Raw genomic sequence first — 23,069 nt, 5'->3', positions numbered from 1 at the left:
ATGAATAGACTTTTAGTAACTATTGCGGCAGTCAACGTGTTAAAAAATGTATTAAATTTGATTAATTACTAAAACAAAATTGACGGTTTTTAGATTTTAAGCACAAAACTATTAGGAAAACGTCCAAATGTAAAAGTAAAATCAGTGACAATAATACATAGTCAAACAACGGAAACTGTAAGACTTCCTGATGTCGATGGGCAAGTAACGGTTCATCCCCCGCTACGTTCAAAGTTGCCCTTAAAAAGAAAAGTAAGAAATGGTAAAAAATTGGGAAGAAAACCGGCGGTTAAAAAAGAAGCTCAAAATAATAATAATAATATAAATAGTCCAACTAAAAAAGGTTCGCCTAAGAAGAAAATGCGAGTTTCCGCGGCAGTCAGCGCGGAGGAATCGCGAGAAAAAACGGGTGATACAACCGCAGTGATTGAAATCCCACCAAGTAAAGTAAAAAAATCGTCAGTTAGTCGAAGAAAAACCAAGAAAAAGAAAGAAGTCATCGATTATAGCGGGGCTCAAAACCATAACGACGACGGCAAAAAGGGATTGTTAAATCAAGAAACCGATAACTTAACGGATCCGGTTGGAAAAGTTCAAAATTGGTTATTAAAATCGCATCAACTACCCAAATCAAAATCAACCCCCGCGGGTTTAACCGATAAGTCGAGAAGTCCTCATAAACGGTTAACGAAAAGAACCGAACATAAAAAATCACAAAGTATCGGTAACTTATCGAGTGATAAAGACAAAGTTCGACTTCAAGTGGTTTATAAACCGCCGTTTAAGTTTAGTGCTAAATTAAAAAAGCCGGAGAAATCTCCCGTTGTTGTTGTGGAAAGTCGCGGGTTAAAAAAATCGAGAACTGCAGTGTTGGTGAGGAGTAGTGGTAATAAAGAGAGGGAAAAGTTGAAAAAGAATGCTGTAAAACCGACGGGCGATGAAGGTGTAGGAACTTCAACGTCAAAAACGACCGTTTTAAAATCAAATAATGAAGATATTGACTCAAATATTCATACCGTCCAATCGGACCTGGATGTTTTGCTGTCGGAGAGCGAATTTCTTTTCTCGGACAGTTGAAGTTGTCCGGGCCATAATTTTTAAAACTGGCTGTGGAAGACATTCCAATAAAGACAAAAAATAATTAATTTTTTTAATAGAAGCCAGATTAACTCGTTCTTTATATCAATTAATTTTATTTAAACGTACTTAAATTATTAACTTTTTTTTAAACGTAATTTTTTTTTTATAAAGTTAATCTGTGATTTCAAATAAAAACTTTGTAATATAATCACAACTTAATTAACAACTATATTTATCTACATCAAAAAAAAATTAATAATAAAATAAAATTTCGATCGAGGAAATTGTACATATTTCGATTTAATGGTATTTTTACAGTGCCATTTATTTCCGTTTTAATGAATTGTTTTTTTTTTTTTTTTGTAATAGAAACTGAAGTGTCAAATTTCTTATTAGCGTGCCAAAAATAATTAAAAAAGAAAAAAACAACCTTCCTTTTTGTAATTAACACGCTAGTTACTTATCTTATATTGAAATTATCTTTCCTTTCAAATTGTTGTTATAGATAATTAATAGGACATATCAATCTAACTCCGATTACTTTTTTGAGTTTTTCTCTGTAAGAATTATTATGAAAAAGGTAAATTTAAATGTGAATTTGTATTTTTTGTAAATAAACCTTTGAACGTAAATTGTCAATCTTTTTCATCATCATCATTGGCACCACATCAATCTCTAACCCAAAGTCTATTGAGTAAACCGAGTAAACATAATCTTTATTTGAATTGCTCGGTATAATTTTTTCATTAGTCGAGTTTCGAACCAACCTCAATTTCAAAATAATTCCGATTAGTTCGGCAATTGAACGGTAGATGGCGATATTATTTAAATTACTGATGGTTCGAAACTCGGCTAAGGAAAAAGTATACCGGGTGATTCAAAAAAACATTTAACTTTCTGCACATTTTATTTTAATTTCAATCTTCATTTGAATCACCCGGTATAGTTTTTTCAATAGTCGAGTTTCGAACCAACCTCAATTTCAAAATAGTTCCGATTAGTTCGGTAATTGAACGATAGATGGCGATATCATATAAATTACTGATGGTTCGAAACTCGGCTAAGGAAAAAAGTATACAGGGTGATTCAAAAAAACATTTAACTTTCTGCACATTCTATTTTAATTTCAATTTTTATTTGAATCACCCGGTATAGTTTTTTCAATAGTCGAGTTGCGAACCAACCTCAATTTCAAAATAGTTCCGATTAGTTCGGTAATCGAACGATAGATGGCGATATCATATAAATTACTGATGGTTCGAAACTCGGCTAAGGAAAAAAGTATACCGGGTGATTCAAAAAAACATTTAACTTTCTGCACATTTCATTTTAATTTCAATTTTTATTTGAATCACCCGGTATAGTTTTTTCAATAGTCGAGTTTCGAACCAACCTCAATTTCAAAATAATACCGATTAGTTCGGTAATTGAACGATAGATGGCGATATTATATAAATTACTGATGGTTCGAAACTCGGCTAAGGAAAAAAGTATACCGGGTGATTCAAAAAAACATTTAACTTTCTGCACATTTTATTTTAATATCAATCTTTATTTGAATCACCCGGTATAGTTTTTTCAATAGTCGAGTTTCGAACCAACCTCAATATCAAAATAGTTCCGATTAGTTCGGTAACTGAACGATAGATGGCGATATTATATAAATTACTGATGGGTCGAAACTCGGCTAAGGAAAAAAGTATACCGGGTGATTCAAATAAACATTTAACTTTCTGCACATTCTATTTTAATTTCAATTTCTATTTGAATCACCCGGTATAGTTTTTTCAATAGTCGAGTTTCGAACCAACCTCAATTTCAAAATAATACCGATTAGTTCGGTAATTGAACGATAGATGGCGATATTATATAAATTACTGATGGTTCGAAACTCGGCTAAGGAAAAAGTATACCGGGTGATTCAAAAAAACATTTAACTTTCTGCACATTCTATTTTAATTTCAATTTTTATTTGAATCACCCGGTATAGTTTTTTCAATAGTCGAGTTTCGAACCAACCTCAATTTCAAATTAATACCGATTAGTTCGGTTATTGAACGATAGATGGCGATATTATATAAATTACTGATGGTTCGAAACTCGGCTAAGGATAAAAGTATACCGGGTGATTCAAAAAAACATTTAACTTTCTGCACATTCTATTTTAATTTCAATTTTTATTTGAATCACCCGGTATAGTTTTTTCAATAGTCGAGTTTCGAACCAACCTCAATTTCAAAATAGTTCCGATTAGTTCGGTAATTGAACGATAGATGGCGATTTTATATAAATTACTGATGGTTCGAAACTCGGCTAAGGAAAAAGTATACCGGGTGATTCAAAAAAACATTTAACTTTCTGCACAATTTATTTTAATATCAATCCTTATTTGAATCACCCGGTATAGTTTTTTCAATAGTCGAGTTTCGAACCAACCTCAATATCAAAATAGTTCCGATTAGTTCGGTAATTGAACGATAGATGGCGATATTATATAAATTACTGATGGTTCGAAACTCGGCTAAGGAAAAAAGTATACCGGGTGATTCAAAAAAACATTTAACTTTCTGCACATTTTATTTTAATTTCAACCTTTATTTGAATCACCCGGTATAGTTTTTTCAATAGTCGAGTTTCGAACCAACCTCAATTTCAAAATAATACCGATTAGTTCGGCGATTGAACGATAGATGGCGATATTATTTAAATTACTGATGGTTCGAATCTCGGCTAAGGAAAAAACTATACCGGGTGATTCAAAAAAACATTTAACTTTCTGCACATTCTATTTTAATTTCAATCTTTATTTAAATCACCCGGTATAGTTTTTTCAATAGTCGAGTTTCGAACCAACCTCAATTTCAAAATAGTTCCGATTAGTTCGGTAATTGAACGATAGATGGCGATATCATATAAATTACTGATGGTTCGAAACTCGGCTAAGGTAATTGAATAATAGATGGCGATCTTATTTAAATTATTGAGGATTTGAAACTCGGCTGAGGAAAAAATTATACCAGGTGATTCAAAAAAACATCTAATCTTCTGAACATTTTATTTATAATTTATACAATTTTACGTTTTTTAAATATAATACAACTTCTAATTAATATAAACTTACTTCTCTTCACATCTTAAATAAAAAAACCTTTTTACACATTTTTAAATAATTTACAAATAAATATTGTCGCCTAACTGTTTTTGGCCTCTCATCAAAACAAAATAAAAAAGATTAAATTAAAATGTTCGTATCACATTGGAAATTATATTTAATCAAAAAAAAACTCCAATTTCAATGATTATTATTTTTTTTCATCTTTAATATTGGGCAAAGTGTTTTAAATTTTTAATTCTTACATTAATAAATGAATAAATAAACGAAATCATCACCTTCCTTTCAGGAGCGAGAGAGTCGTCGTCTGACCAGCGTCGAATCCAGGTCGTCAGACAGAAAAAATTTAAATCTCGGAGAGATAACCTTTCCTGTAACCAATCCAGAAAACTAGTTCGTGCTCCGAAACCAAGAAACAATCCATTATCCTGATACCACATTGAATTCCAATCCTTTCTTTTTCGCAGTGAGTTGGATGATAATTTATTTTTCTTATTTAACATAACCTACAAAAGGAAAATCAACGAATCAAACTCAAAAGACAACTCACAAGAGTTTCTTTTTAATTTTGATCAATACTTACTTGTGGGTAAAGATTTTTCAGTTTGTCTTGTATAACTTTCTTTTATTTAACACTATTTTTCCAACGAGTTTGATTTCGATTTAAGGCGTCTGGGGCGTCTGCCATTTGTTATTTCTAAGAACGGATATAACGAGTTTTTATCTTCCTCTCTCTCTCTCTCGAAAGAATAAACGTGTTCTCTCTCAGATCGATGTTTCAGTCGATTATCGCAGTTTTCTATTTTATTTAAAAGTTACCTCTCGTCAATAGGCATTGTTGATAAAGTAAATTTAGAAAATACAAAGGTTTTTAAAAACACAGGAGATATGATTTTTTGAAAACTATTCTTTGTTTATAAATTTGACAATTTCGTCTTTAATCATTTTTTTCTGGAAATAAACTAGATTTTTAAGCTTCAATTTAATATACATACAAGGTTGCCAGGTACTTCTCACGATTTTATTACAAAAATAATATAATAATTAATGTTAATAAAATCAAAGTAAAATCATAACATTTTCAATTCGAATTGTAGGTTACTGTAAATTTCTCTATTAGTTACATTTATTCGCCGCTAGATGGCGCTAAGAAATTACTTTAACATAAACTAGTAGAAATGATTTTTTGAAAATTCCTTTTTATTTATAATTTTGATAATTTCAATAATATTGTGATACAGTTTCTATATCATATTATCATAAACTAGAATTTTTAAGCTTCAATTTAGCATACATATACCAAGATTTTTAAAAACACAGTAATTAGACAAATGTATTTAGATTAAATTTAGTGAACATACAAATAAAACTAATAACATTAGAGCACTGATTTTTTTATTCATTTTTAATGAAATTATTTACAATTTTTGTTCGACAACAAAATAACTTAAAAAATAATACTAAAATCGTCAAAGTAAAATTGATTCGTTACGGTATTGATAAATAATAAATTTGATCTTGCGTTGATTTTTGCGTTATTTTTGTTGATTTAATAACAATAGTTGACATGGCAGTGCAATTTTTTTACACACATACTTATAATCTAAACTTATCCTAATCGAACCGGATTTTTGACATTAATTTTTATGGGTAATAATAAGCCTTCAAGAACATGTATTATTATTTTTTAATGTTTTAATTCATTTAATGGTAATGTTTTATTATATTTTTTTAAGAAACATCCAGTATTTTTCCGAAGCCTTAAACACTAAATTTAAATTTTTATATTAACAGTGCATTCTTATAAATATTAAATTCTTTGGTATAATACTATATTTATTATTATTCCAATTTATTGTATACCTACAGAGCACTTTAATTATAATTAATAGATAAGTTATTTCTTAATTTAGAAGCAGTCAGTGCTCGAAGAATGAAAGGTCAAAAGCAATTTTATCCTTTTTAAATTCCTATATTTACAAAAAACACCACGCAATAGACTCGTATTGTTATTTCGCTTTAGAATTAGAATAAATACACCATAAATATATTAGCATTTTTTTAGATATGAACAAATTATATTTTTCTTTTTATTTTTTTCTCTCTTCCGTAATATATTTTGATAAATAGCTTTCTTCTTTTTGGAGGAAAAGGGATAAATTCTAAAAGATACTAACAGTCAGTCAAGTTTTTTTTTTAATTATTTTAATCGAAACGTTTGATTATTTCGCAATAACTCCCCTTTTAACACAACATTAAAAAGTATAGCGAATTTAAAATTTTTCTAGTCTTTTTCTTTTTAAGGGGATTAAAAAATATTGTCTTTTTCTAAACCTTTTGAAAGGATGTAAGGGAAAATTGACTAAAAAGCTCTCGTCGCAGAGCGGGAATGACAGAAAATTTTAAGTTTTACCCTTTCATTATTTTATTAGAGTAGCAAATACTTCGCTACTATTAGGGTTAAAAGGTGTGGTGTTATTGAAAGGGGGGATATACTAGAAACAACAATATCCCCTTTATCAACGAATGGATAATCAATTACGTGAATTATTCCGTTCGTACATTCGATGTTTGGTCGAAAAACTTGTATCTTCTTTCCTTGCCAATGAATTATAAAACCTAAATTATTAAATTACTTAATTAATTAATTACAAACAATAACTAACTTACTGTTATTGTTTTGTTCTTCAACTGAAATTGTGATGTTATCTCGAATCGTTTTTAAATCGACCCCTTTCGTTTGATTTCCCATCAATTTTAATTTTTGCATCGTATAAGATTCTTCATCAACGACTAAATGGCGTTCTAAAATTTGTTCGGCCTATAAAAAGCAATAAATCAATAAATATATTTTAAAAAAAAACAATTATTTAACCTGATAAATATATTCGTGCATAAAAACTTTTTTTATCGCCGATGGTAAATCTAATCGAGCTTGATTCCAAGCTTTAGCACTGGGAACGAAATAAGTAAATTTTCTTGAAGTATCATTTAATAATTCGTTAACTCGAGTTCTTGCACCCAACACATAAGTATCGCTGAAAAAGATTTGTTAATTATTTATTTATTAAAAGTTAATTTTTCTTACTTTAAAGTAGAGTCGTATTTTAATTTATCAAATATCGTGGTGTAAGGGAACCCTAAAACCCTATCGATAACATGAATAACACCGTTACTGGCCGCGATGTCTGGTTGGACGATATTGGCCATAACACCACCGCCTTCAACCATAAACGTACGATTATGATTATTTTGATTAACGGAAAAGAATAAGTTCTTCTTGCTGTTATAAGTGCCCTTTTGAACGACTTCTTTATTGGCGATTCGGTCGATGTAAACGGCCTCGTCGGGAATTAGATGCATCGTTAAGACATCTTTAATTTTAGATCCTTCCTTAAGAAGATTTTGAAGATTGCTTTCATCCCAAGCGGCGTTTGTCGGCGCGAATAACGTTATTTGTTTCGAACGTTCGATTACGTTCATGAACTCTTTCCCTAACACTTCCGAATGGAAGATTTCTTGGCAGAATTTACTTAATGGACCATCTTCTTTTTCCTTTTAAAAATTAAAAACTATAAATTATAAACAACGTTTTATAGAAAAATTTAATATTAAACAAGTTTAAAGAATCATGCATTTTTCTAATCTAACTACAATAATGGTTGTTATAAATGATTATGATATACCAGGTGTGTTAATATGAAATTGAAATTTTTATTTGGAAAATACTTTCTTTTTCACTCCTTCTTCATTTTGATGTGATTAATTTTTTTCTGGAAATTTCAACAACATTATCATATAGTTTCTATATCATATTGTAAACTAGAATCTTTAAGCTTCAATTTAACATACATATGACATCGAAATTCTTAAAAATACGGTCGATACGATTTTTTGAAAATTTCGCTTTATTTTTGATTAATAAGTTCGACAATTTCTTCTTTAATCATGTTTTTTTGGAAATTTCAATAATATGATATAATAGTTTTTATATCATATCATAAACTAGAATCTTTAAGCTTCAATTTAACATACGTATCATACCAAGATTATTAAAACCACAGGAGATATGATTTTTTGAAAATTTCGCTTCACTTTTTATTTATAAATTTGACAATTTTTTCTTTAATCATATTTTTCTGGAAATTTCAATAATATGATATTATAGTTTTTATATCATATCATAAACTAGAATCTTTAAGCTTCAATTTAACATACATATCATATCGAAATTCTTAAAAATACGGTCGATATGATTTTTTGAAAATTTCGCTTTATTTTTGATTAATAAGTTTGACAATTTCTTCTTTAATCATGTTTTTCTGGAAATTTCAATAATATGATATTATAGTTTTTATATCATATCATAAACTAGAATCTTTAAGCTTCAATTTAACATACATATCATATCGAAATTCTTAAAAATACGGTCGATATGATTTTTTGAAAATTTCGCTTTATTTTTGATTAATAAGTTTGACAATTTCTTCTTTAATCATGTTTTTCTGGAAATTTCAATAATATGATATTATAGTTTTTATATCATATCATAAATTAGAATCTTTAAGCTTCAATTTAACATACATATCATATCGAAATTCTTAAAAATACGGTCGATACGATTTTTTGAAAATTTCGCTTTATTTTTGATTAATAAGTTTGACAATTTCTTCTTTAATCATGTTTTTCTGGAAATTTCAATAATATGATATTATAGTTTTTATATCATATCATAAACTAGAATCTTTAAGCTTCAATTTAACATACATATCATATCGAAATTCTTAAAAATACGGTCGATATGATTTTTTGAAAATTTCGCTTTATTTTTGATTAATAAGTTTGACAATTTCTTCTTTAATCATGTTTTTCTGGAAATTTCAATAATATGATATTATAGTTTTTATATCATATCATAAATTAGAATCTTTAAGCTTCAATTTAACATACATATCATATCGAAATTCTTAAAAATACGGTCGATACGATTTTTTGAAAATTTCGCTTTATTTTTGATTAATAAGTTTGACAATTTCTTCTTTAATCATGTTTTTTTGGAAATTTCAATAATATGACATTATAGTTTTTATATCATATCATAAACTAGAATCTTTAAGCTTCAATTTAACATACATATCATATCGAAATTCTTAAAAATACGGGCGATACGATTTTTTGGAAATTTTGCTGTATTTTTGATTAATAAGTTCGACAATTTCTTCTTTAATCATGTTTTTTTGAAAATTTCAATGATATGATATTATAGTTTTTATATCATATCATAAACTAGAATCTTTAAGCTTCAATTTAACATACGTATCATACCAAGATTATTAAAACCAAAGGAAATACGATTTTTTGAAAATTTCGCTTCACTTTTTATTTATAAATTTGACAATTTCTTCTTTAATCATGTTTTTCTGGAAATTTCAATAATATGATATTATAGTTTTTATATCATATCATAAATTAGAATCTTTAAGCTTCAATTTAACATACATATCATATCGAAATTCTTAAAAATACGGTCGATATGATTTTTTGAAAATTTCGCAATATTTTTGATTAATAAGTTTGACAATTTCTTCTTTAATTATGTTTTTTTGGAAATTTCAATAATATGATACTATAGTTTTTATATCATATCATAAACTAGAATCTTTAAGCTTCAATTTAACATACATATCATACCAAGATTTTTAAAATCACAGGAGATATGTTTTTTTGAAAATTTCGCTTCATTTTTTATTTGTAAATTTGACAATTTTTTCTTTAATCATATTTTTCTGGAAATTTCAATAATATGATATTATAGTTTCTATATCATATCATAAATTAGAATCTTTAAGCTTCAATTTAACATACATATCATATCGAAATTCTTAAAAATACGGTCGATGATTTTTTGAAAATTTCGCTATATTTTTGATTAATAAGTTTGACAATTTCTTCTTTAATCATGTTTTTTTGGAAATTTCAATAATATGACATTATAGTTTTTATATCATATCATAAATTAGAATCTTTAAGCTTCAATTTAACATACATATCATATCGAAATTCTTAAAAATACGGTCAATATGATTTTTTGAAAATTTCGCAATATTTTTGATTAATAAGTTTGACAATTTCTTCTTTAATTATGTTTTTCTGGAAATTTCAATAATATGATATTATAGTTTTTATATCATATCATAAACTAGAATCTTTAACCTTCAATTTAACATACATATCATACCGAAATTCTTAAAAATACGGTCGATATGATTTTTTGAAAATTTCGCTATATTTTTGATTAATAAGTTTGACAATTTCTTCTTTAATTATGTTTTTCTGGAAATTTCAGTAATATGATATTATAGTTTTTATATCATATCATAAACTAGAATCTTTAAGCTTCAATTTAACATACGTATCATACCAAGATTATTAAAACCACAGGAGATATGATTTTTTGAAAATTTCGCTTCACTTTTTATTTATAAATTTGACAATTTTTTCTTTAATCATATTTTTCTGGAAATTTCAATAATATGATATTATAGTTTTTATATCATATGATAAATTAGAATCTTGAAGCTTCAATTTAACATACATATCATATCGAATTTCTTAAAAATACGGCCAATATGATTTTTTTGAAAATTTCGCTTTATTTTTGATTAATAAGTTCGACAATTTCTTCTTTAATCATGTTTTTCTGGAAATTTCAATAATATGATATTATAGTTTTTATATCATATCATAAACTAGAATCTTTAACCTTCAATTTAACATACATATCATACCGAAATTCTTAAAAATACGGTCGATATGATTTTTTGAAAATTTCGCTATATTTTTGATTAATAAGTTTGACAATTTCTTCTTTAATTATGTTTTTCTGGAAATTTCAATAATATGATATTATAGTTTTTATATCATATCATAAACTAGAATCTTTAAGCTTCAATTTAACATACGTATCATACCAAGATTATTAAAACCACAGGAGATATGATTTTTTGAAAATTTCGCTTCACTTTTTATTTATAAATTTGACAATTTTTTCTTTAATCATATTTTTCTGGAAATTTCAATAATATGATATAGTTTTTATATCATATCATAAACTAGAATCTTTAACCTTCAATTTAACATATATATCATATCGAAATTCTTAAAAATACGGTCGATATGATTTTTTGAAAATTTCGCTTTATTTTTGATTAATAAGTTCGACAATTTCTTCTTTAATCATGTTTTTCTGGAAATTTCAATAATATGATATTATAGTTTTTATATCATATCATAAACTAGAATCTTTAACCTTCAATTTAACATACATATCATACCGAAATTCTTAAAAATACGGTCGATATGATTTTTTGAAAATTTCGCTATATTTTTGATTAATAAGTTTGACAATTTCTTCTTTAATTATGTTTTTCTGGAAATTTCAATAATATGATATTATAGTTTTTATATCATATCATAAACTAGAATCTTTAAGCTTCAATTTAACATACGTATCATACCAAGATTATTAAAACCACAGGAGATATGATTTTTTGAAAATTTCGCTTCACTTTTTATTTATAAATTTGACAATTTTTTCTTTAATCATATTTTTCTGGAAATTTCAATAATATGATATAGTTTTTATATCATATCATAAACTAGAATCTTTAACCTTCAATTTAACATATATATCATATCGAAATTCTTAAAAATACGGTCGATATGATTTTTTGAAAATTTCACTTTATTTTTGATTAATAAGTTCGACAATTTCTTCTTTAATCATGTTTTTTTTGGAAATTTCAATAATATGATATTATAGTTTTTATTACATATCATAAACTAGAATCTTTAAGCTTCAATTTAACATACATATCATATCGAAATTCTTAAAAATACAGTCGATATGATTTTTTGAAAATTTCGCTTAATTTTTTATTTATAAATTTGACAATTTCTTCTTTAATAATGTTTTCCTGGAAATTTCAATAATATTACCTTAAAGTTTTTATATCATATCATAAATTAGAATACTTAAGCTTTAATTTAACATACATATTATATCGAAATTCTTAAAAATACGATCGATATGATTTTTTGAAAATTTCGCATTATTTTTAGCATTCTGTAGTTCAGAACTTTTGAACCAAAACAGCCCTATTATCTCTTCTGATGAGCCTGTCTTGCGCTCTGGCATCCACGTACATCCATGGTTTCGTCACCTCTCCCATTTGTCTTATGTGGCCAAACCAAAACAAGTGTCTATCCTCATGTACTGTGTGAGAAAATGTGATCTTGACCTTCATCCCTTACGTGTCTGGCAATTTGTGAATTCTCTCTCAAAAAATTGTTGCTCTTTTAAGACAAACCAGTCATCGAGCCATCTTTGTACATTTTTTGTAGGATGCACATAAGTAGTAATCAGATGGAGCCAAGTCTAGTGACCAGTTCTTGACCAGTTTTTGCAAATGAACCTATTTTCTCATCTTCTTGATCTTTCCTATGATTTTCGAAGTATGAAATATTGATCTTGTTGGTTTTTAATAATAAATACACAATTACAAAAATAAAGTTTGCTAAAAAATACTAAAAATGATGCGGTTACATTGACAGCTATTTATGAGCAAATCATTTCATTTTGACACACTTGGTAATGATTTATATACAATATCATGCAAAAAAAAAACGAGAGTTGTGTTATAAAAGTCTTTTTTAGTACGTTTTGTGCCTAAAAGTAGAGGTAAAATCTGTGTATGTGCCTGAAACAGTTAGTCTTTTGTGTTTTAATTTTTTTAAGTGTTTCTTTTTGGGAAGGGTGTTAGTTCCAGGACAAAACTTTCGTTACCTTGTTTAACTACCGGACGCATTAGCGAATCCCACGTTAAATAGAGGACACATCCGGAAAAATAAAAATGTTATACAAAAAAACTTTTCTTTTACTACATTTTTTTTAAGGTTTTGTTTTAATTTAAAAAAAATTACTTAATATATCATATTATTGTATTATACAGTTTGGAGTTGAAGCAAAAAGCTTTCTAAATCCAAATATTAATATAACTTACCTCTAAAAACTGTTTCACAGTTTGATCGACTACCATTAAAGGTTTATGGATTAAATGAACAACTCCATTTCGCACTGGAATATTTGCTTGTTTTATCGCTGCTATAACAACTCCTTTTTTATCGCCGTAAAGAGTATGACTTTTGATGTAAACTAAAGATATAAATCGTTTTATGTTATTAATATAGAAATATAAAAATTGATTTACTCATTGTTGATTTTCCTTCGGTTTCTTCAGAAAATGCGACATGCACCTTTATGTTATCGCTATTAGCTAAAGTTTGAAAGTTTTCTCCTTTTTCAGTTGGCGATGTGAATAAAACTTGTTTCGGAATAACATGTCCATCGATAACTTTAGCATCAACGGCTTTCGTATTTTTAAATCCATCATCAACCGGAATAAAAAAGGTATGTCCACCTTCCGTTTTAAATATTTCTTGTTTCTTATGAAACAAAATTTGCTCTTTAAATAATCGTATCCGATGGTTTTTAATGTTCATCCACGACTCGTAGTTATCAATAAATTCCCAAGCGTTTGGACTGTAAAGATCAGTTTGACCGATTGTCCTCGTTACAACCGGAACTAAAACTTCATCGATTTTATGGAGAATCTGTTCCATATTTCTTGAGTTCTTCGCTTGAATATTTGATTGTACCAATAAAATTCTTGCGTTATTTATGTAAATTGCGGTATCGTATTTTTCTGATTTATGAGTTATCCACAACGGTGGGTTTCCCTCTAAATCGGATATTAAATGAGTGTTTGATGATCCTAATTGAGATGTTTTTTTCGGCAAATTTACTAAAAATTAAAATAATGTTAAGATAATTGGGCACATATATTAAGATTAGCTGTCCCTCTTAAAAATCGATGAATTTTTTTTAATCGATAGGAAATGACTCAAAAGATGTGTTAATGATAAAAAAAAAGTGCGGAAAAGTGTAGTACTTACCGAAAAATCACTTTAAAGTTGCGATTTGACGTTTCTTTTTGGAAGTTAAAAGCAATGTTAAAATTGCATTTTCGTATTAAATTCTAACCTGAAATTGTTTAATTTATACCCACGCACAAAATAAAAAGTTATTTTCACTAAACTTGTTGAGATTACAACATATTTTCGGATGAAAACCTTGTTTCTTAGGCTATCGATGCAGAACGACAATTAAATGGCGTTAGATAGAATTGTTTCTACCAAATGTGTATTAATAGACTTTGTGTTAATGGATTGTGTATCAATTGATCTGTCAAATGACTGAAAGCTCTTTGCAATCTTTATGTTGTAAATATAAATGATAAATAAGTATAGTAGCTTATTTAATAGTAGTTTAGTTAAATTAAAATAGTTATTAAAAAAGACATGGTTACAAAATAAAAATAAATAAATAGCCCGTGTGACGATAGCAACAAACTGTGTATTTAACCAAATGACAATTACAACTGACAACACAAGCAATGTTAACCATGTATTTTCTCGTATTAAATCCTAACCTCAATTATACCCCCGCACTAAATAAACAGTAATTTTCACTAAACTTGTTGAGATTACAACATAATTATTCATAATGACACCTATGTGAAGTTAGTCCCCAATTAAACAGAATTTTACATGTATAGTATTTTAATTATAACATGAGAATCAGTGAACCGATTTCGATAAACAATGTCTCATTCGAAAGCTTAATCCTTGGCCAATACGAAAGTGGAAATGCCCGATTGACGATGTGACGATAGCAACGATAGCAACAAACCTTCCAACAACAAATTTTTATCCGCAATTTCCTATCTATTTTATTAGCTGATATCTTTCTTATTATTAGATATAGCAGAACACTAAATGCACCATATGAAAGCTTGATTCTTTCTTTATGAAATCGTCGGTCCTCGTTTGCCGATATGTTAATATTAAAATCAATAAAAGATGAAGAACACCGCTCTGTACGTAAAATAGCTTAATATTACCAAACTTCAAGCCCTTGTGCAATTGTTATCAAACCGAATTTTAAAAAACTGTGTTCACAATCAGAAAGAACGCTATTGAACTTTGCTAGTAGTAAAACGCAGTAGGTTTTAATTTAACTCCACAATATATTTATAGAAAACTCTCCGTCGTCATTGTCAGACATCTTAGATCTTCTACAACTTCCGGTTATTATACGTAACCAACTTCACACCACTTATTCTTACTTTTACATACAGATGTCGCGATAGTCAAACCCTAACACCCTCTCTCAAATCTAAATTACAAACAAATTTTGATTTGCTTATTCTAAATTTAACTTTAAACAAAAATTATTAAACTTTTCAAAACAAAGTGATTTTGTTAAAACATCTGCAATGTTTTTATCTGTCGATATATATTTAACATTTACTTGATTATTAGCGATAACGTCCTTAATAAAATGTAATTTAATGTCTATGTGTTTTGATCTTCTAGTGTTTTCATAATTTTTGATCATAGCCACTGCACTTTGATTGTCCACATACAACACTGGTTCACAGTTATTGTTTCCAAGGTCCTTAGCTAGTCCACTCAAATATATTATCTCAGTACAACACATTGTGGCCGCAACGTATTCAGACTCCGCCGTTGACAAAGCAACAGTTTGCTGCTTCTTCGATGCCCAAGAAACTAAATTTCCATGATAATAAATTGCCATCCCGCTAACACTTTTTCTGTCAGTCTGGTCACTTCCCCAATCTGAATCGGAGTATGCCTCAATGTTGTCGTTCCTTTCATGTTTCCTAAAGTTTAAACATAAATTTTTAGTAGTTTTGACATATTGTAGAACTCTTTTTGCCGCTTTCCATGTGCTTGTAGTAGGTTTATCCAAAAATCTTCCTAAATAGGATGTAGCATATGATATGTCAGGTCTTGATATTCCTGCTAAGTAATTTAGACATCCCACCAACTCCCTGTATGGAACATTTATTAATTCATCATTTTTGTTTGTCTGATATCCTACTTCCATAGGCGTTTTCGAAGTTTTACAGTCTTCCAAATTGAATTTCTTTGCAATTTTGTCAATCAATTTCTCTTGTGATATTCTAATTGTACCCTCTCTTACTGCGATGTCCGATCCCAAAAATGTTTTTACTTCCCCTAAGTATTTTGCATTAAATTCCTTTTTCAAATTTTTAACTATTTCGTCAACATATTTATCTTCTCCACTTATAATAATGTCATCTACAAATACTATTAACCAAACTTTAATATCATAGTATAAGCAAACGTCATATCCAGATCGTTTTAAATTATTTTTCTCAGTAAATTTATTAAATGCGTCATTCCAACATTTTGGTGACTCTCGTAGACCATAAATAGCTTTGTTTAATTTCCATGCATAATTATCTTCGTCGTCGATTTTGAATCCTTCGGGAATTTTTAAATAAACTTCGGAATTTAAATGACCATTCAAAAATGCACTTGGAATGTCCAACTGATGTATTTTGTATCCATAATGCAAAGCATGTGATAACAACATTCTTACTGTAGACATTTTTGCCACTGGTGCATATACATTATCTTTATAGTTTTCTTGAAAACCTTTAGCAACAAGTCTCGCTTTCTTAATTCCATCATTTTTTGTTTTAAATACCCATTTTGTTTCTATTGCTGTTTTGTTGTTCGGTTTCTTTACTACTTCATATGTGTTAAACTTCTTCAAAGAATTTAACTCGTTTTTTATAGCTTCTTTCCAGTCTTTGTGTTGCGTTGCTTCTGTATATGATATCGGGTCTTCCGATAAAGTTGTCATACAGTATGCTGTGTATAATTCATAATCTTCATATTTTTCTGGTATCTTTATTCTTCTCTTTACTCTTGTTTCTTGCATTTCCCTTTGATTGTCAGTTTCATTCTGAATTTCATCTCTTTCTATTTCCTGTATTTCACTTTTCTCATGCATCCCTTCATCATGGTTGATTATATTTCTGACATCTGGTTGTTTATCTTCTTTTTCTGTATATTTATAATCGTTTTCATCAAAGGTAACATCTCTTGAAATAGTAATTTCTCCTGTTTTTGGGTTCCAAAGCCGATACCCTGCTCCAGAGTACCCTATCATTCTCATTTCAATTCCTCTTGCTTCCAACTTATCTTGTCTTGGTAATCTAAGCATCCACGCTTTTGCTCCAAACACCTTTAGTTTGTCGATATCCAATTTTTCAAGATAGATCATTGCTGGCGTATTCCCTGACAACGCTTTTGTAGGTGACCTGTTTATTTGGTAAACAGCACATCGTACAGCTTCACCCCACAAATATTTTGGTAAATTCGTATCAACAAACATACATCTTGCTTTGTCTAGAATAGTTCGATTCATTCTCTCAGCTACAGAATTTTGTTGTGGAGTATATGTACAGGTAAATTCCTGTTTGATTCCATGCTCCTCACAGAACGTTTTTAATTTCTTTGTTACATATTCCTTTCCGTTATCACTTCATAGTTTCGATATTTTTATGTTTTGACTTTCCATCTCTTTTATGAATCTTATTATTATATTTTCGACCTCCGACTTATTTTTCATTAGGTAAACTTTGCAAAAGTGTGAATAATCGTCTATTAATGTTATATAATACCTTTCATCATTGTGCGATGGGATATTTGTTGGTCCCCACACATCCGTATAAATCAATTCTCCTATTCTTCTTGAACGTGGCTTTCCTGTCTCTTTAAATGGTAACCGCGTAGCTTTCCCTTCCTTGCAGGTCCCACATACGTTTTCGCTGTATGGTAATTCCAATAAATTGAGTCCTCTTCTATTTATATGACCAAACCGTCGATGCCACAAATCAGCATCCATCCCAGAAACTAAAGCTTTATCTTTTTTCCAGCTGTCATTTCCAATTAAAAATTCACCAATAAAAAGTCCATTTTTCAATTTAAATTTAATTAACTTTTTACCAACATTCAATTTTGCTTCTTCTCCTTCAAATACTACTTTTATTCCAGCTTTATTTATTTTTCTTACTGATAAGAGGTTATGAAACAATCCCTTAACAATCAATGCTTCCATATTAATTATTATATTCCCATTTTCTGGCCCCGTCTTTACTTTTAAATAACCTTTTTCTTTTGTCATCATTTCACTTCCATTGGCTATTTTTATATTTATCGGTGGAATTTCAACAATGTTAAACATATACCTTTTTAAATTTTCGCTCACTAAGTGTTGAGTAGCTCCTGAATCCAAAATAAAATCTTCTTGTTCTGCTTCGTTTTTGACCGTTGAACCCACCATTGCTACAAACATAACTTCACCTACTATTTCGCTTTGTGCAATACTGCTTGAATTTGCTAAGCCTCTTCCTCGACCAAATCCTCCTCTTCCTCTTCCACGAAATCTTCCTCGATAATTCTTTCTTGGTTTGGGACATTTTGCGATGAAATGATCTTGACTGCCACAGTTATAACATCTTGGTTTCTTTTTTGAAACGAATGAAGCCTCTTCATTTTTCTTTTCATCCTTTTGATTTTTAAATTTTAATTCTGCATCCAGTAATTTACTTTTAACGAACTCTACTGTTAAAACTACTGTTGTCGTTTCTAATACTGTTATAACGGTTTCATACTTTTCTGATACGGTTAAAAGTAAATGACATACCTTATCATCTTCTTCAAGTTTTATACCAGTCGACTCCAAGTCTCTTATTAAACTGTCAAATTTAATAAAATGATCCTGTAAACTATCACCATCATACTTTAAGGACAACAGCTGTCTCCGTATGTACAGTTTTGATAATGTACTTTTTCTTTCGAAGATATTCTTTAAAGATTTAATCATTTCATATGCAGTTTTAGAATCTTTTACGTACTCAATGTGTCGATCAGAAATGCAAATGCACAATTATAGACTTAGCCTTTGCATTTTCTAGGTTATGTTGTTCTCGAGCTTTGCTGTCCATCGCATTTAGTTCTGACTCCGTTTTTGATTTTAATGTTACGTCTCGACATCCTTTTTCATCCAATAAACAATTTAAACGAAACAACCAATTCGAAAAATTACCGTCCGCTAATAACGGAAAATGGCTTCCAGTTCCTGTCGTCGACATCTTGTGTCAATTTCTTTTCTTTTTTATTACTTTTTACGTTCTTCTTTTTTACAAACACCACTTTCTTCGCTACCTGGGAGACCTGGGCCCATAACCTATTGAACTTTGCTAGTAGTAAAACGCAGTAGGTTTTAATTTAACTCCACAATATATTTATAGAAAACTCTCCGTCGTCATTGTCAGACATCTTAGATCTTCTACAACTTCCGGTTATTATACGTAACCAACTTCACACCACTTATTCTTACTTTTACATACAGATGTCGCGATAGTCAAACCCTAACAAACGCTCCTTCAAATATCTTAATCCGGGTTTTTGTTGGTCAATATCAATTAGCATCATGGTTAAATCACCTTTAATATACATCTCTATATACAGAAACGTTTAATTGCTCTACCTCTAAACAACTTTCTTACATATTTGATATGAGGAAAACTATAGAAGTATATCATGAAGTTATAGACTTACACAAGGACGTTTTTGGTCAAAAAATTACCAAATTCACACGTTTTAGCTACTTTTAAACATTGTTGGGATCAATAACTTTCTTATGTCACCAGGAAAAAACTCTATAACCAAGCAGCGATAGCCGCGTGTTATACACCATTAGAAAGAGCAGCAAATTGTAGATAAAATAGATCTATACTTCTATAGTTTTCCCAATATCAAATAAGAAACTTGTTTAAAGGAATAGTAATTAAACGTTTTTGCGTGTAGGGATGTATATTAAGGGCGATTTAAGCATGACGCCGATAGACCCATTTACCAACGAAAACGAAAAAGATATAATGAATTTAAAGAGCGCTCTTTCCGAGTGTGATAATAGTTTTTTAAACATCGGTTTGATAACAATTGCACAAAGGCTTGAAGTTTGGTAATTTTAAGCTATTTAATCTAAGTACAGAGCCACCGCTTTGTAGTTTAAGTACAGATTGATCTTAGTATTAACTTATCGACAGACAAAGACCGGTTTTAGATAGAGAAGGAATCTCTAATTATTATCTCGAATTATCTCTAATAATAAGAAAGATATCAGCTAAGAAAGTAGATAAAAAATTACGGATACAAGTTTGTTGCTATCGGACAAATGTGGAGGAGGCTGAAAACTAGAAACATAAAACTAAAGAAAATTCCAATATTTTTTAGCACCACATAAAGACTGAACATAATATAAATTATGGAGGAGTTGAGCTTTTTCATTCGTGTAACAAATTATAAAGATAATAATAACTATCTACTTATGAATGAACAAGTTCAACTTTCTCATAAACCCATCTTACGTCGAAAGGGATTCTCATCAATAATATGTGTTATTAAGTTCCAAAATAACGTTAAACTAACTAATAATTATCCTAATTATAATATTTAAATGGTTTGAAGTCTTTTAATAACAAATTTTTATTTAACTCTCATGCTCTCTATTTAAATGCGATAACAGATTATAAACATTTCAAATAGATTTTTAGAATCTATTTGTATCTTATATTCTATTCAATTTCTTTTTTCGAATCTATCTTTGCTCCTATCTGGCGACGCTCTTGTACACAGTTAATAGACACACAGTCTATGTAACGATTGTAACTAAATTTTGAAATCGGACATTTCCACCTTCGCATTCATTGCAGATCATACTTTCGACCGAGATTTTGATGACTAAAATTGGTCAATTAGTTACGGAGATAATTGATGTGTTTAATTAATTCGTTTGTTGTGTTTTAATCAAAATCATCAGCATTCAGCCAGACACAAACTTTCGATTGAGATATAAAACATTAAAATCCGTCAAACTGTTCTCTAATTATAGTCGATTTAGTTTAAATTAAAAATTAATTAATAGCACGAGCGTTCACACGTGCATAAACAACGAGCCGAAGATGGTGTCATTCCGAGGGCTGTATAAACTTAGCGGGAGAGAATTGAAATCAAGCATTTTGTGATTTCGATAGAAGACACTATGACGAATCGAGTGACGTATAGATTTTGATCATCGGGTACATCGTTTACGAGTTATCACCACTTAAAGAAGGTCAATTTTGTGTTATTTTCGTGTATCTTCGCATTATTTTGACGTTTTAGCGAAATTCGAAAGAGTTTTCAAATTTTCACGGGCATTTCCACTTTCGTATTGGCCAAGGATTAAGCTTTCGAATGAGACATTATTTATCGAAATAGGTTCACTGGTTTTCATGTTATAATCAAAATACTATACATGTAAAATGCTATTTAGTTGGGGGCTAACTTCACATAGGTGTTATTATGAATAATTATGTTGTAATCTCAACAAGTTTAGTGAAAATAACTTCTTATTTAGTGCGTGGGTATAAATTAAACAATTTGAGGTTAGGATTTAATACGAAAATACATGGTTAACATTGCTTGTGTTGTCAGTTGTAATTGTCATTTGGTTAAATGCACAGTTTGTTGCTATCGTCACACGGGTTATTTATTTATTTTTATTTTGTAACCATGTATACACATGTCTTTTTTAATAACTATTTTAATTTAAGCAAACTATTATTAAATAAGCTACTATACTTATTTATCATTGATATTTACAATTTAAAGATATTTTAGTCGTTTGACAGATCAATTGATACACAATCTATTAACATAAAGTCTATTAACACACATTTGGTAGAAACAATTCTATCTAACGACAGGTAATTGTCGTTATGCGTTGATAACCTAAGAAATAAGGTTTTCATCCGTAAATAGGTTGTAATCTCAATAAGTTTAGTGAAAATAACATTTTATTTTGTGCGCGGGTATAAATTAAACAATTTCAGGTTAGGATTTAATACGAAAATGCATATTTAACATTGCTTTAAACTTCCAAAAAGAAACGTCAAATCGCAACTTTAAAGTGATTTTTCGGTAAGTACTACACTTTTCCGCACTTTTTTTTATCATTAACATATCTTTTGAGTCATTTCCTACCGATTAAAAAAAAATCATCGATTTTTAAGTGGGACAGGTATTCTTTAATTATTGCACAAATTAATTTTTTTTAATTATCTTACACATGTGATATTTAACCAGGCGATCATCATTCTTAAGTGAAGGATCATATGAAGCTTTTTGAAAAGCTTCGTTGATTGGTGCAAAGATTGTGGCCTGCCGACTGCTTAATGTAATGTTGACTACATCGCTACGTTCCATCATCGCAAGAAACTAAGAAAAAAGAAAATAAACAATTAATTTGAAGCGGAGTGAGTTTTCGTTATAATGCGATTAGGTGGAAAGCCGCAATTATGCAACGAGTCATCGAAGACAATTGGAGCAGATGGTAGAGGCTTCGTACGTTGAAGAAGATGACGCCGTGGCGCCCTTTTAAGTAGACACTTCCGCTGCCTACATCAGAATTGATGCAGACAAGTACAATGCACTTTAAAGTAACAAGGTATATCTCAAAAACAATCTTTACTAAGTAAAAATTTTAATTTATTTTCAGTTTAATATACGCGCCCAACCAAGTTGAAAGTTTCCTCGTTTTTCAACGAAACCGACTTTTTAATTAAACGTCCTAAACCCCAAAAAGTTTTCCCCGACATCAACGTAAAAAATAAAAATCAATAAAATAAATTCGCTACATAAAAGTGAGTTTTGTATACTAGTTGATAAATTAGATACTCAACTATTTACTAAACCCTTAAGAAGTTCTTGGCAATTTTCAAGTACAAAACTCGAAATGAGACCGAAAACTACATCAAAGGGACGTCGTCTTTTCCACTCGACTTGAGATTTACCAAAGTCTCGAAACACG

At 29.1% G+C, this 23,069-nt stretch overlaps 1 protein-coding gene across 1 annotated transcript in view; it reads right to left on the bottom strand.

Annotated features, from left to right (window-relative positions):
- Positions 1–5,570: 5,570 nt before the first annotated feature.
- Positions 5,571–23,069, bottom strand: part of LOC111420770 (fasciclin 1) — a 42,209-nt gene continuing 24,710 nt past the window's right edge. The window contains exons 2-9 of the mRNA XM_071199142.1: positions 22,327–22,477; positions 13,462–14,055; positions 13,255–13,406; positions 13,038–13,046; positions 7,281–7,747; positions 7,068–7,230; positions 6,863–7,013; positions 5,571–6,811 (exon numbers count right to left, since the gene is read on the bottom strand). Coding sequence (XP_071055243.1) covers positions 6,621–6,811; positions 6,863–7,013; positions 7,068–7,230; positions 7,281–7,747; positions 13,038–13,046; positions 13,255–13,406; positions 13,462–14,055; positions 22,327–22,477 — 1,878 coding nt within the window. The 3' untranslated portion in view covers positions 5,571–6,620. The remainder of the gene's footprint in view (positions 6,812–6,862; positions 7,014–7,067; positions 7,231–7,280; positions 7,748–13,037; positions 13,047–13,254; positions 13,407–13,461; positions 14,056–22,326; positions 22,478–23,069) is intronic.

The sequence above is a fragment of the Onthophagus taurus genome, chromosome 10 (genome assembly GCF_036711975.1).
Source record: "Onthophagus taurus isolate NC chromosome 10, IU_Otau_3.0, whole genome shotgun sequence".
In the NCBI taxonomy this organism is placed as follows: domain Eukaryota; kingdom Metazoa; phylum Arthropoda; class Insecta; order Coleoptera; family Scarabaeidae; genus Onthophagus; species Onthophagus taurus.
Note: the sequence above shows the minus strand (reverse complement) of the source record. Positions and strands in the feature narration are given on the sequence as shown.